The 16591-nt window shown below is 45.0% G+C and overlaps 1 protein-coding gene across 3 annotated transcripts in view; it reads left to right on the forward strand.

The window, feature by feature from the left end:
* LOC144508544 (uridine-cytidine kinase-like 1) overlaps nucleotides 1–16591 on the forward strand; it is a 137047-nt gene that overhangs the window by 114719 nt on the left and 5737 nt on the right. For all 3 annotated transcript variants that reach the window (XM_078236574.1, XM_078236573.1, XM_078236575.1), the window contains exons 9-13: nucleotides 5396–5494; nucleotides 10243–10336; nucleotides 12088–12150; nucleotides 15106–15228; nucleotides 15751–15858. In XM_078236574.1, coding sequence (XP_078092700.1) covers nucleotides 5396–5494; nucleotides 10243–10336; nucleotides 12088–12150; nucleotides 15106–15228; nucleotides 15751–15858 — 487 coding nt within the window. The remainder of the gene's footprint in view (nucleotides 1–5395; nucleotides 5495–10242; nucleotides 10337–12087; nucleotides 12151–15105; nucleotides 15229–15750; nucleotides 15859–16591) is intronic.

Here is a 16591-nt window from a genome sequence, read left to right on the forward strand (position 1 = left end):
GAATGTGCCTTGACCTTGATGCATTCCCAACATGTAATTTTCCATTCTCCATCAAATAATGATAATGGGCTAACTTTGCCCCATGGCTGACACCAGCTCCTCAGTTGTAGCTACTTGAAGCCCTGCATACTAATGAACTTTAGATCCCCATACTAATGAGCTGTAGTCCCAAACTTTATTCCTCATTCCATCTTTCCATTAGGCTTTAACTTGAGCTGAAACTTGCTTACTTATGATTCATCTCCAGTATCTCCTCTAGTTAGTCATAGTTATTGAATGAGTCTCAACATATGAGACCATGTGACATCGTGTGGCTGAATCTGACCATGTTTTCAACAATTAACTCAAGGTGCACTTTCTGCTGATGACAGTGAGGAAGAAGAGAGATGCAACTATTAAGAATGGGCATGCTTTCCAATTTACTTTCCCTCAACATGGGTATAGTGAGGCCAACCACAGCTGCACTCTGCGGCCCCAGCTAAGATGAGTGAAATCAATGCAGATTAGTATTCAATAGGACACTATAGTCTATTTACTCACATATACTGTCGGCTAGTTCAGTCCCAATTACATAACTCCCTGCATTTAGCGCCATGGGGGCAGTTGTTTCAATTGATTACAAATCGAAATTGGGATATAGAATAGCACCCATTGTAAGAGGTCCCAAAGTGATCATCATCAACACAATGTGATGTGAATTGGAATGTTTTAAGCATAAACAGGGTATAACACATCCCTAAAATGCCTGATTTCTTATTCTGTAAATCTAATTTTCAGGAAGCGTTTAATAGGAATCTACTAACAATGCAGAACTGATGCACTTGCAGCTTAGTTATACTGGGTTTCACCTACCGAAGATGCATATGTAATCGCTGAAGCTTGAAATCATTGCCAAACAACTGCCAATATCGCTTCAATTAAGGCTGACATTTCTATCAGGGATTCCACAATTCAATTAAGACATATAGGTTTAATTTCATCTGCACTTTGGTTATTTTGACCATGTTATGCCAGTTAACAGAGATTTTGAGAATTTAAGGGGTCCACTAGGTTTTTTCTAAGGTCTTTTAATTGTGTCCATATTTACAAATTGATAGCAAGCAAAGTAAGTACTATTCAAATGTTTCATCCATTTTTAATGTAAAATAGGGATGTGGATTGCCTGAATGTAGTGAAGTGAGTGATAAGAGACATCTAATATTTTGTATCAAAGTTCACTATTTTAACAGAAGTGTTAACCCATTTAAAATAAACTGGTCCAAATATTCCACTAAAATATCAGTGAAAACAAATTTGGCATATTTAAGAGTTAAAATTGAATATCATTTATAATAATTTCCAGGCTATCATATTGAGCACTGCATCTGTTATTCTATCGCATTAGCCACATAAGAAGGCAGCAAACTAGGGATATCTGATGCAGCTTCCCTTTACTATAGGATGTACACATGTTGTTCTACGTCATGAGTATAATGTGGGAAATGTAAAATTACCCAGATTGGCAGGAGGAATAGAAGAGCAAATTATTAAACCGTGAGAGGCTTTTGGTATACAGAGAGATTTAGGTGTCCATGCACACAAATCACAAAAAAGTTGTGTAGTTGCTGCAAGCAATTAGAAAGGTAAATGTAAGTTAGCTTTTATTACAAGGGAGTGAAGAGTGTAAGTGTAAGAAAGTCTTGTTGCATTTATGTAGGACTTAGAGGAGAGCAACTTACAGCAACTCCTGGCATCCGCACATGCATAGTGAAGGGGAAGGTGATGGCCTAGTGTAGTATCGCTGGACTATTAATCCAGAAACTCAACTATGTGCACAATTTTGGTTTCCTTACCGAAGGACAGACATGCTTATCTTAGGGAGGTTCACTATACAAAGAACAAAGACCAGTACAGTACAGGAACAGGCCCTTCGGCCCTCCAAGCCTGCGCCGAACGCGTTGTCCTATCTAGACCAATCGCTTATATCTCTTTATTCCCCGTCTGTTCATGTGTTTATCTAGGTAAGTCTTAAATGTTGCTAATGTATCTGCCCCAACCACCTCACTTGGCAGTACATTCCAGGCCCCCACCACCCTCCGTGTAAAAAAACTTCCCCCACACATCTCCATTGAACCTTTCCCCCCTTATCATGAACTTGTGTCTCTTTGTAATTGTCATTTCTGCCCTGGAAAAAGCTTCCAACTGTTCACCCTATCTATACCCCTCATAATTTTATAAACTTCTATCAGGTCGCCCCTCAGCCTCCATCTTTCCAGGCAGAACAATCCCAGTTTATTCAATCTCTCCTCATAGCTAATACACTTAATACCAGGCAACATCCTGGTCTCTCCCTATCTTAGGGAGAGTACAACTGAGGTTCACTAGATTAATTCCTGTGGTGAGAGGCTGGCCTATGAGCAGAGGCTCAAGTAGAATGTGAACTTTAACAGAATGAGAAGTGATTTCATTGAAATTGATGATCCAGATCTGTGACTGGTGATAAAGTGACAGCACTTTGCTGTTGACCTTGTAAATAGGTGCCCACAGTGATCCACCAATCACTGAGGTGTGGATTTCATCCTTCCCAATGTTAATCTGACCCTGGAGCCAATCACGGGAGGTGTCTGGTATCCAGCAATACTGTCGCATTGTCATCAAGCAGGCTAAGCAGCCAATGACATTGCAGCAATCCTGGATGTAAAATGCACTAATTAGCCTTCAATTGTCAATCATTTTGCAGAAAGCACAGTAAAGATTGGGATATACATATGAGTTTTAAGCAGGCACTAAAATCTCATAAACTTGAGAAAGTATTTTTATTATGTTAAAAATCTATGAACACTCTTTCACAATGGAGAAATTTGACATTCCATAAACAGAAAATTCGTGTTTCAGGACCAGGCAGTTTTCTCAGCAGTAATTATGAAGTTACTATGCCTTTCAAACCCCCAGTACATCTCTTGCAACAAGGTGGGACTAAGAGCATAAAAGTTAGGGTTAGGTGGAGCGGCCATGCTAAATTGACCCTTAGTGTCAGAGGATTAGCAGGGTAAATATGTGGGCTTGCGGGGATAGGGCCTGGGTGGGATTGTGGTCGGTGCAGACTCAATGGGCCGAATGGCCTCCTTCCGCACTGTAGAGATTCTATGTGGAAATTCCCATCAATTCAAATGATTTCAGCAGATTTCCCTCTGCAGTGCCTTCAACAGTGTGCCCTAGGAGGAGCATGCAGGGAATCACTGACAGCAGCTTCTGATTGTCACATTTAATATTGTTATTCTTTTGTGGGACATGGGCGCGCTGGCTGACCAGCATTTACTGCCCATCCCTGGTTGCCCGAGGGCAGTTGGGAGTCAACCACATTGCTGTAGCTCTGGAGTCACATATAGGCCAGACCAGGTAAGGACGGCAGATTTCCTTCCCTAACCAGTGAACCAGTTGGGTTTTTCCAACAATCAGCAATGGTTTCATGATCATTAGTAGATTCTTAATTCCAGATATTATTTATTGAATTCACATTCCACCATCTGCTGTGGCAGGATTTGAACCCGGGTCCCCAGAACTTTAATTGAGTTTCTGGATTAATAGTCTAGCAATACTACCCTAGGCCATCGCCTTCCCCTTCACTATGCATGTGCGGATGCCAGAAGTTGCTCTAAGTTTCACAGTTGTAATGACAGCTGTTTCACCACCATTACAGCTGTGAAATCCAGGCCAGAAGATGCTTGAGAATGCTGGATAGAGTTGATGCTCAGAGGCTAATCCTCCAGCTAGAGACTAGAACCAGAGATCAAAGTTTCTGAATAAGGGGTTGGGCAATTAGCACTAAAGCGAGGAGAAATCTCTTTACTTGGGGGTCAACCAAAGAAGGATGCATAGTTTTGAGTGTGTTGAAGATTTAGAATGGTAGGTTATTGGATACAAAGTGAATTGAGGGATATGGAATCGGGTGGGAAAATGAGACCAAGGGCCAACCATGATCTAATTGAATGGAGCAGGCTCAAGGAAATGTATGGATTATTCCTGCTCCTGTTTCACCCAGCCACCAATACAAAAGCCAAACTAAAGGAAGCAGTTATCAAAGACTATGAGATTAAACTGTAAAACCCGCTGCATTTGTTACATCTTCAGGGCAGCAGAAAAAGAACACTCAAAGACCAGTTTCTCAGAATACTTAAAGGAAACTGCACCTCAAAGGCCCCAAGGAATTATCGGGGTTCTGGATTTAATACGGACTGCCAGGGTGAACAGGCCTGCATTTCCGCGGGGCAGGCCGCACAGCCCATTCCTGCCGGCGGGAAACCTGACCCCCATCAAGTCTCTGGCGGTAATAGTTTGACGTGGCGATTCAGCCCGTTGGCTAATTAGGCTCAGAACTAGTCACCTGAAGGTCATTATCCCACGCTACCCTCACCTCACTGGTGACTCCCTCCCACCTTGCCCCCATTTCCCTATGTCCCTCACTGATTCTAGGCCTCTCCCTAGCTGCAAAACAAACAGCAGCTTTCATTCCCAGTGATGCTAATGGGCACTGGAGAGCTTCCAACAACTGATTGGCCACAGTGGGCTTTCTACCGCTGTGGTCCTATATCCCAGAGAAAACCTGACTCCGGGCAGTTAAGCACCCGATCCACTTCAGAATAACTAAATCCAGCCCATTGTTTGGACCCAAATGACTTGGCCATGAAAGTAAAGGCTAATACTGAGAAGTTTGCTAAAGATTACTTGTTGATAATCTTCATTGTTAAGGCCATCATTTTGGACCAGTAACATTGGTCCTCTTGCTTTCTCATCTCCCAGCAGATGACCAAGACTTATGTTTTAAATCTCTTTGTCTCATGCATCAATTTTAATGTTTTAGAACATGCCTGAGGACAGAAGCTATCTAAATGTCTACATCGCTTTAGAAATTGACAAAAAGCTGGCACCAAGAATAGTTTTAACTTTGGGGTTGATGAAAAGTGGGCGATATAACATTGGCTACATGTTAAACCCTTACCCTACTATTCATTTTCGCAATCGGATCGAGAAAGTCAATTAACATGTAGCTGATTTGATATCACTGGCTTTACACTTGGCACCAAGTTCAAATTATCCCTGTGCCACCCCATTATTTTTCAAAAGCTGCTGCTTTGCTTTTAGTGATTGGGCTAAAATGTACAATATTTGATTGGAAAATTCTGTTTGCTTTTTAGTTATTCTTCCAATATTTAATGTGTTCTTCGTCCAAATTTGCACCAATTGTATTTGTTTTAAGTGAAGATCATTTTCTTTGACTCAAAAGTCACAATTTGATCTAATTCCTGCTGCTTTCTGGCTATTTGCATAATCTAAGAAGCAAACTTAATATCCGAGAGTTTTGTAATTTGTCTAGTTGAAGTTCAATAACATGGTTTTCCTCGCTGTATTACTTCAGGGCTACCTTGGCTTCTGCCCACCAAGCACAACCACTGCCAAAGACGTTGAGTGTGCTGAAAAGCACTCCACAGGTACAAGGGATGCACACATTTATTAGGTACTGTATCCATTTTGCCAACTTGGTGTATTATCTAGAACTCCTTAATGCCCTGTCTCTCTCCTTCCTGCTCTGTTAGAAACACCTGCAAACCCATCTCTTTACCCAAGTCTATGGTCATGTTCTTAATTCCATCAAAAAAACATAGAAACATAAAAGCGTAGAAAATCGGTGCAGGAGAGGTCATTTGGCCCTTCGAGCCTGTCCCATCATTCAATATGATCATGGCTTTATTTCAATGCCATACTTCCGCATTCTCCCCACTCCCCTTGGTGCCTTTAGAGCCCAGAAATCTATCTATTTCTTAAATATATTCCGTGACTTGGCCTCCATGTGGTAGAGAATTCTACAGGTTTACCCATTTATTCCTAATCTCTGTTTCCTGTCTGCTAGCCAATTCTCAATCCATGCCAATATATTACCCCCACGTGCTTTAATTTTGCACACTAAACTCTTATGTGGGACTTTATCAAACACTTTCAGAAAATCCAAATATACGACATCCACTTGTTCTCCCTCATTTATTCAAACTCCAGTTTGTCAAACATGATTTCCTTTCATAAATCCATATTGATTTTGTCTAATCCTGTTGATATTTTCCAAGTGTCCAGTTATCACATCCTTTATAATAGACTGTAATGTTTTCCTGACAACTGATCTTAGGCTAACCAGTCTGAAATTCTCTGTTTTTTTCCCTCCCTTTTTTAAATAGCAGGGTTATATTTGCTGCCCTCCAATCTGCCGGGATTGTTCCGGAACCTACAGAACTTGGTGACAACCAACACATCTATTATTTCCATGGTTACCACTTTTAGTTCCCTGGGGTGTAGATTATTAGGCCCTGGATATTTATCGACTTTCAGTCCCATTCATTTCTCCAACACTATTTTTTAATACTATTTTCCTTCCAATTCCTCCTTTACACTAAATGTTGGGTTCCCTAGCACTTGGGGAAAATTATTTGTCCTCCTCCATGAAGACAGAACTAAAGTAATTGTTTAATTGCTCTGCCATTTCCTTGTTCTATAGTATAAATTCTCCTGTTTTGGACAGTAAGGGACCTTCATTTGGCTTCACTACTCTTTTTTTTATATACTCACAGAAGCTTTTACAGTCCACTTTTATGTTACTTGCAAGTTTACTCTCATACTCTATTTCTCCCCTCTTAATCAATGTTGTGGTCCTCCTTTGCTGAATTCTAAACTGCTCCCAACCCTCAGGCTTGCTACATTTTCTGCCAACTTTATATGACTCCTCTTTGGATCTAACGCTACCCCGAATTTCTTTTGTTAGAGCCGGCATTCGTTCCGCTGTTCCTCTGTCGATAATTTGCAAGAGATGCTATATAAATGCAAGTTGTTGCAGTAGTGTAGCGTTTTACACACGAAGGAGTCCAGTCAGTCTGTCACATTTGTACTTGCTCTCTGAAAACATCACCCAACTAGTCTCATTCCCTTTCCCTGTAATCTTACATTTCATTTCCTATATCTGCTCCCCTTTCAGAGCTATGGTGTAGTATTGTCAGAAAATAAAGTCCCTTATTTTTACAAAGCTTTCTGAAATTTAAATGGCTTGGACAAATAAAACTAGACCTCTGTATTCTTCCAGGTCATTGACAATCCACTCTTCTGGTAAAGAATTGGTTTGAGAGATTAATATATATCTCGGTTTATTACTTTGCTAGCACGTCCCTCCATTGACATACCTTTTAGGCCATTTAAAACTAACAAATTAACTATCAACTTGGCTTAATGTTCACCCGAAATAAGGAGTGAGCTACTGAGGCTGAAAGCTTGAATAAGGTGCTGTTACTGACCTTGAAAATTTGAATAAAGTGATCATTACTGAGGCTGAAAAACTGCAAACAAGAGTTTTTTCAATGTCCCTTTGGCTGTTCTATTATTTTATTATACGGGGCAGAATACTTCAGAATTAATTATTTGTTTTGTCTGTATCCTTACAAAGGTATACATTATTTTAACCATTGAAGAAGATTTCATAGGATGCCTGCAGTGTAGAAGGAGGCCATTTGGCTCATCGAGCCTCCACCAACGACAGTCCCACCCAGGCCCTAACTCCACATATTTACCCTGTTAATCCCCCTGACACTAAGGGGCAATTTACCATGGCCAATTAACCATGGCCACCTAACCTGCACATGTTTGGACTGTCAGAGGAAACTGGAGCACCCGGAGGAAACCAACACAGACACAGGGAGAACTTGCAAACTCCACACAGACGGTCACCCGAGGCCGGAATTGAACCCAGGTCCCTGACACTGTGAGGCAGCAATGCTAACCACTGTACCACGTGCCATATATGCCATATTACAGCCATATGCCAGATTACTAATGATACTCCACTAGATGCTTGCATATCCGAGAGGCCATCCACATTCACTCACATTGTCTCTCGTTGTAATTGTTTCTTAAGTGGTTCTAGAATTTTTTAAAATATGTATTTTTAAAATATGTATTTTTATAGAAGGTTTTCATTTTTAACAAACAATGCAACAAACTCTCAAGGATTGCTACAGTACAGCAATATCATTTTCAAACGAGTACATGCAGGAAAGACAGAAAATAAAATACCACCCTGCCCCCACCCTCCCCCCCCCCCCCCCCCCCCCCGCCCTTTCCAGGCCCTGCCCTCATAGGCCCCATACCCTTCAGACAGGCAGTGCCAAGGTGCCAGGCTGGCAATGCTAAGGTGCCAGGCTGGCACTACCCAAGGGGCAACGCCCCCTTGCCCTCAGCCTCCCCGGGGGCCTCAATGGCCTCTGGTTCTCCTGACGAGGGGAGCACCACTGCTGCCTCATGACTGTTCATGGAGAGCAGGAGGGCGATTCTCCCAAAAGTGCTGAATTGGTGGGAAAACTGTTCTAGATCGCGACAGTTCTGACAGCTCAGCTTCTCACCTGAATCTCCACACCCAGCAATGCAGAGGGCCCAGTCAGGAATATCATTAAAAATCCAGGGGGGATGGGGCCTATTCACACCAGAGTTTGACAGTTCTGGAGCTCTGTGCTTACGCAGTGGCCCCAAACTGTCAAACTCTCGCTTGCTGGCCAGTCCAATCGCTGGCCAGCCCAGGACCTCCGCCGTGCTGCCCCTCTAGCACCCCCCACAACCCGATCGCAGCCCCCAAAACAATTCCCGGGCCAACCCTGACCCCCCCTCCCCCCCCCCTCCCGGAACGCCCCGATGCCCAGGCCTCACCCCCTCGCGATCCCCCCCATCTCCCCTCACCCTGGCAGACCGCCCGCCCCAATCGCTGCCCTCCCTCCTTTCCAGACCGATCCCCATGCAGGGTGGCAGCAGGACCACCATCCCCACCAATCGCCCCTAGGCCCTGTCCACAATAGGCCCCACGCCCCTTGGCACTGCCCAATGCCAAATGGGCAGTGCCAACGTGGCCTCTGGGCATAGGGATTTGCCCCTTGGGCAGTACTGGGGACACAGACTGGCACTACCAAGGTGCCCATGCCCAGGGGCACCACCCCCCAACGCCTGACCCCCTGGGGGGGCCCTGATTGCCCCCCCTTCATTCCGGCAGGGTCTCCCACTAGCTCCCCGAATGTGGGGAGCTAGCCTGAACCCCGCCAGAATGAAGTACTCCTGGCGGGATGGGAGATTCAATCGGGACTGTTTGCCGGCTCTGGGAGATGCGCGTGCGTTCCCGGCGCATGCGCATATCCCCGTTCAAGGCCACAGACGCGCAAGTCCCGGCTGGACCCGCCAGAAAAGTGGCGGGCGTGGATGGCAGAATCGCGGCCCAGGTGTTTTTGTCGCAGGAGAGAACCTCTCCTGGCGAGGCCATAAAGGCAAGTGAGCCCGGACGATTAGGCGCCAGGATCAGTAAACAGATGCAAATTAATATTTAAATAAATACCGGTTCCGGTAAGATCGCGTGAGCTGAGAAATTGGGCACGATCCTGATTTCATGGCTCTCGTGTGGCTTTACTGGCTTGTCCCAGTAAAACCGCAGTCAGGGTATATTACTCAGGCCCTATTCCCACCTTATCCCTGTAACCCCACACATTTATCATGGCTAATCCATCTAACCTACGAATCTTGCGACAGAAAGGGGCAATTCACCATGGCCAACCCACCTAGTCTGCACATCTTTAGAGTGTGGGAGGAAACCCACGCAGACACTGGGAGAATGTCTGTAAACTCCACACAGACAGACACCCAAGGCTGGAATTGAACCCGAGTCCCTGGTGCTGTGAGGCAGCAGTGCTAACCACTGTGCTGTCAAAAAATAAGAGATGATTTTATTATTTTACACACTACATTGAAAATGTTGTGAATTTGGAGTGGAAATTGCACTATCGAACAGCTGAGTCACTGTTTGATTTGCTGTTCTGTCCCAAGTGAAATCATCTCAAGCAAGTAGTCTTGTAAAACACCACAAGTTGATTCACAGAGCCGCAGTAAACATGCATCATCTCAAACCATGAACCGTGAGACAGGTTTTCTTAGAAAAATATAGCATGCGCGGAGGCACAAGATAGTAAGGTACTAGTGATATAGGACCTGAAAAGGAGAGAGACATCACAAAAGCCAGTTGGTAGTGAAGTTTTTGTTTAAACAGTAATCTCTGGTAAATGTCTAGATCTGTTCATGTTATGGGAATTGTCTTTTTTTATACACAATTGTATTATTGAGATGCAACTTATTCTTGTAACCACTATGTGCACTTTCAATTGGAGTACCAGAGAAGTGACTATATCTTTTCCTTTTCAGAAATAAAGACACAAGTCGAGATGAATTTATATTCTATTCGAAGAGGTTGATGAGACTATTGATCGAACATACACTTTCACTGTTGCCTTTCCGGGTATGTACATAAGTAACATACATTTTTCAGAGAACAGGTGGGAGAATGGGGTTGAGAAACATATCAGCCATGATTGAATGGCAGAGCAGACTCGATGGGCCGAATGGTCTCATTCTGCTCCTATATCTTATGGTCTTATTACTGCATAGAAACAGGTTGCTCAGTTCCAGTGACTGATTTTAGTCTGCACCTGCACTGTACTGCTTGCTCCCATGCACTTAAATACTATTCTTTTTCACACATCTAACTGCCTATATAGTTAAAATGACCATTGCTCCAATAGTGACAAATGCCAATCTTCACATGATGTTTCCAAGTGCATTACATTAAGGAGCAACAAGCTGATAGCACGAAGGGACATGTGCAGGGAACCAAAGGCATGTAGCTTTTGAAAAACATGGAGGAAGGAAGCTGGAAGAATAGCCCCCATGGTCAGGAGCGTTTTGGTCAAAATTGTGGATGAGGGTACGGAGGACGAGGAGAAACTGTTGTTAAGAGAAGTGGAGCTAAGATATGGTAATTCAAATGGTAGATCATTCAGACAGGGTGGTGTGTGAGGCAGTAAGAATTTCTAAGTGAGGATGCAAACTTTGAAATGAACTCATTTTGTGTGTTAAAATGGCTGAAAACTGTGAAACCAAAACCCAAAGGTGTTCTGTGCTCCACAGGTTTCTGCAAGTTTCAACATTCGAGTTCTGGTTCCCCTTTCTACTGCCTTTAAATACTTTGCACTCCCTATAGCTAATCTTATAACTAACTCTTCAGCGCTCCTCGACCTTCCTGATCTCTTGCTGCCTTTTAAAATTCTCCTCCAGATTTTTTGGATCTCTCCATGGCCTTGCCTTCTGCATCTCTGCAATCTCCTCATAGAAATCATAGATCATAGAAACCCTACAGTGCAGAAGGAGGCCAGTCGGCCCATCGAGTCTGCACCGACCACAGTCCCACCCAGGCCCTACCCCCACATATTTACCCGCTAATCCCTCTAACCTACGCATCTCAGGGGCAATTTTAACCTGGCCAATCAACCTAACCCGCACATCTTTGGACTGATACCTACCTGATACCTCTCTGAGATACCTGCAGTCTTCTAATCCTGGCCTCTTGTGCATTCCCAGTCATAATTGCTCCACCTTTGGTGGCCATGCCTTCAGTTGCCAAGGCCTCAAACTCTGAATTCCCTCCCTACAGCTCTCCACATCTTTACCTTGCTTTCTTGATTTGATTTGATTTTTTATTGTCACATGTATTAGTATACAGTGTTTCTTGCACGCTCTACAGACAAAGCATACTGTTCATAGAGACGGAAAGGAGAGAGTGTAGAATGTAGTGTTACAGTCACAGCTAGGGTGTAGAGAAAGATCGATTTAGTGCAAGGTAGGTCCATTCAAAAGTCTGATGGCAGCAGAAAAGAAGCTGTTCTTGAGTCAGTTGGTATGTGACCTCAGACTCAGTCTGCACCTTACCCCTGTGTGTGCGTGGGTTTCCTCCCACAGTCCAAAAGACATGCTGGTTAGGTGCGTCAGCCATGCTAAATCCTCCCTCAGTGTACCCAAACAGGCGTCGGAGTGTGGCGACTAGGGAATTTTCACAGTAACTTCATTGCAGTGTTAATGTAAGCCTACTTGTGACATTAATAACTAAATTGAAACTTAAACTTAACTGTCCATTAGTGTTATGCGGGCAGGCTGGTATCATTCGTGTGCATGTTTTTCCTGATGAGAATACTGTTTCCTGGTGTTTTGTGGCAGACATGTATGGTCCAGACATTGCAAGGAGAAAACTATGAAGGAAGAAGATTTGATGGCACAAGAGTAAGTATGAACAACACGTTGTGAATAATATTTCACATATAATGCCATTTTACCATGAGCTCAATGTTAACAATCTGCTAGAAACTGTGCCAATCTTAAATCATTGTTTACCCTTTCTCAGTAATTGAAATTGAACTATTTAAAAGCCTTGCATGGATCCAGAATCAGCATTTGTCTGTGTTTTAATTATCTTAACAATGCCACCTTGTATAAAGATCAAATGGTAGAATTAGACACGTGTGTAATGTGTAAATGAGAAATCTTTTGTTCAATAAATGACAATTTAGTGGCATCGCTTTGATAGTTTGTGTGCAGGGTAACTATATCAGTGCATCAGCCTATCAGCAAGTAGTTATAAATGTTATTTCTGAATTAGATAGGGAGTCAATAACTGTTCTATTTTTAATTGGATAAATGGGAGAGAAAGAAGTTATTTTAGTAGCAGACAGTTTTGGGAGACTAAAGAGTTTATCAGAAACTGAAAGTCAAGGAAGAGGCTAATGAATTTGTCTTGCAATAACAGTTATGTGAATATGAATATCACCCACTTATTAGATGTGCTCAGTGACCCGCGTTTAATAGTGTGTGGAATTTTCCCAAACAAAAAGGAAGCGATTAGTGCAGTGAGCCAGGAGACTCATGTGGAGGCTGTTTCGTGGGCTTCCACTGGGCGCCATGGCCTGTGTGAGACTCCGGCCACCGGATTTCCAGAAATTGTCCCGGAGCTGTATAAATGATTTAAATTAGAATTTACATTTCATTAGCAGGCCCGGGACTGAAATCTCTGGGCCCACTTGAGTCCCCCTATCCCCCCCCGGCCAGGGGTATTTCACTCCAGCGAGATTTATGTTAGCTTCCCACGTGCGGGGAGCTGGCAGCCTGACCCCGCTGGAGTGAAGAGAGCCAGGAGCCCTCCCAGGAGGACTGAAGTGAGGGGGAATGCCTCCCTGGGCATTGCTAGCTTGGCAGTGCCAGCGTGGCCCCCTGGCACTGTCCAAGGGGCAAGGGGCTGTGCCAAGAGGGTTAGGCCAGAGGGCCTACTGGGGGGTGGTGCCTCAGTGGAGGGGGAGCTCTGTGATGGTGGGGGTCCTACTGCCATTCTGCACTCGGGGCGATGACAGAGGGAGGGAAGTCAGCGATCAGGGAGTGGGGGGTTGTGTGTGCCAGCGATGCAGGGTCGCGAGGCCAGCAGTGCAGGGCTACTGTGCATGTGCCAATGCCGGCGCTTACAAATCAGCGCATACACAGTGGCCCGCTCAGCGCTATGCTGCCGGCCTCTCCAGCGGGAATAGGCCCCGCCCAGTGATTTTCAGCGTGATTTACGCTAGTGCACTCTGCACAGAGTGTGGGAGATTCATTTTGAAATTCCCACTGAAAAAACCAGCGTGATTTCCTCCAGTTTTTACACAAATCCGACATTTAGAATTTATTTGGGAGAATCCCACCCACAGTGTCATAACAGGGTGCAAATGGTAATCCGCCGTGCCGGTCTTTTGGGCGAGCTCGGCCCTGCAATCTTCCGCAATTCTGTCGATTTCTTTGACAGCTGGGAAATTTGCGCCAGTGGCGGGGCGGGAGGATGGGGGGGGGGGGTTGGGGGGTGGGGGGTTGCGGGGAGGCTAAGTACGCCGGTGAAGCCAGCTTCAGAGCGCTTGGGCGCCCCAATCTGCTGTTGAACTGGGAGACCTCCTACCCTACCACCCCCACATCGGCATATGATAGACCCCCACACTGAAATGGGTCACTGGCATCGGGGCATCAGGACCCTCCCGATGAGTCCCCTAGTGGACTCCCGACATGCCCCCACCCACCCATCATGGTCCCCTCCATGACCCCTCCCTTCACATAGCCCTCCCTCGTTGTCCATAGCCACCGTCATTGTGCATAGACCCATTGTCATATCCCCACCCCCATTCAGGCCCCACCCCCACTTCACCCTACACTCTTGGCACTCTCCCTGGCACACGTACAGTGCCCAATCAGGCACTGCCAGTGTGCCAGGTGGGCACTGACCTAGCCATGCCTGAGTGGTCTTCAATGGCCTCTGATCACCCCCCTCTGGCGTGGCTATGGAACCTGGTCCCTGCTACTGCAGAACAGTAATGATTCTCGTCGGCGTGACACCTCACCGGCAAGATTGGAAGCATCGAGAGGGGGGAGGGGAAGCAGCCGTGTCGGTAATGCCATGCCGATGCAGGCAGTCTAAAGGTCATGATCTTCACGCCCTTTCTGGACACGAAGCTGTCCTCACTGGTAAAGTGAGGCCAGAAGGGTAGCAATACGATTTATGCATGGCTAGGCATTGCCAGGGTACTGCCTGGCCTTGTCCCTCTCCCCCAAGAGTTTTAGGCCTCGGGGGGAGGGGGCTCCCCATGACGTCTGGTGAACCTGTTGTAAATGGCGCCAAAGTGATGTTGCATCAGCAAGGTTTGAAATACCGTGAGGGGTCCATATATGGTGAAGGGGGGGCCTGTAATTGTATTTAAATGTATTAAAATCAGGTTCATGCAGGACGGCGAAAGTCACAATCCCGCCGGTGAGATTTGCAATTTCTGGGTTTCGCCAGACCTCGAGCCCTCTCTGCCGTTCCTGCGGATGGTGAGCACGGGCTCAAGATCGCCCCCTCTGTTACAAACAGAACCCCCTCGCCTCCGTATCTGTGAGATGTGTAATATTTTTAACTGATATTAGATATGTAACATTAGGCTTCAGTACATTTCTGGTGTTATATCATTATGTGGATTCATGTCACATTTGGACAATAGCAGGACCAGGAACCTGCCCCAAATTCTGGATTACATGTGGGCAACAGGTCACCAATGTTGTTTAGAAAACCATTAATGGAGCAATTAAACCAACAAAGTTCCTTTCAGTTCATTTGTTTAAAAAAATGATGTGTTTTGAGCTGGGTCTTTCTATTTGTTGTCATTGCACTTTTTTTTATCATCTCTAAAGATAACAGGAGTATCAATTCTAAGAGCGGGGGAGACCATGGAGCCGGCCTTACGAGCAGTGTGTAAAGATGTAACTGTTGGTAAAATCCTAATCCAGACGAATCACGTTACAGGGGAACCCGAGGTAAAAAGAAATGCAGTTCCACTGCATCTTTGTGCTTTGACTAAATGGAATCAAGTTTACTGTAACAATTAGAATTGAGTCATAGAACCCCGACAGTACAAAAGGAGGCCATTCAGCCCTTCGAGTCTGCACCGAACAACAATCCCACCCAGGCCCTATCCCCGTAAACCCACGTATTTACCCTGCTAGTCCCCTGAGGGTACTAAAGGGCAATTTAGCACAGCCAATCCACCTAACCTGCACATCTCTGGACTGTGGGAGGAAACCGGAACACCTGGAGGAAACCCACGCAGACACAGGGAGAATGTACAAACTCCACACAGACAGTGACCCAAGGCTGGAATTGAACCTGGGTCCCTGGCACTGTGAGGCAGCAATGCTAACCACTGTGCCACCATGCCACCCCAACCACAGTGTCACCGTGCTGCCCATGAATAAGTCCATGCTATTAAATCTCTGTGTTTTGATGGACTGTACACTGTTACTGCCGGCTCTCAAAACGTGTTTTCTCTCAATTTGTAGCTTCATTATCTGAGACTGCCAAAGGATATCAGTGACGATCATGTCATTTTAATGGATTGCACAGTGTCCACAGGGGCTGCAGCTTTGATGGCAATCAGGGTGTTGCTGGTAAGAATGAACTTCTAGATAATATTAGATCCTTTTTTTGGAATATATAATGTTTAAGTCATTTTATTTGTATCTTTTAATTTGGATTCCAGTCTCAAGGTATTTGTGAGCTGGCTTCTAGTCCTATGTTGCTAAATATGATTCCACCATGCAGTGTCAGACCGTTAGACCCAGTTTAACCAGGATCTTAACAAGTCTTTTGCCAGTCTATAAAAATTACTTTAGCATCATAACTGTTAGGAGTTTGCTTATAAAGACTTTACAGCGATGGAAAACTCGCGATTGAGGGGACAGTTTTCCAGGTAAGTGCTGGCAGCAGGAGGGCCTTGCTCTGCTGGCACGTCCTAGAAAATTACCTCTTAAATGTGGGACTGTGTCAACAGTTTAACCTCTTTTTTTATATTCATTCGTGGGACATGGGCATTGCTGGCTGGCCAGCATTTATTCAGTAAGAAGTTTAACAACACCAGGTTAAAGTCCAACAGGTTTATTTGGTAGCAAAAGCCACACAAGCTTTCGAGGCTCTGAGCCCCTTGTGTGGCTTTTGCTACCAAATAAACCTGTTGGACTTTAACCTGGTGTTGTTAAACTTCTTACTGTGTTTACCCCAGTCCAACGCCGGCATCTCCACATCAGCATTTATTACCCATCCCTAGTTGCCCTTCAAAAGGTGGTGGTGAGCTGCCTTCTTGAAACACAGCAGTCCAAGTGCTGTGGGTTGACCCACAATGCC

This window comes from Mustelus asterias, chromosome 20, assembly GCF_964213995.1.
Source record: "Mustelus asterias chromosome 20, sMusAst1.hap1.1, whole genome shotgun sequence".
NCBI classification, from domain to species: Eukaryota; Metazoa; Chordata; class Chondrichthyes; order Carcharhiniformes; family Triakidae; genus Mustelus; species Mustelus asterias.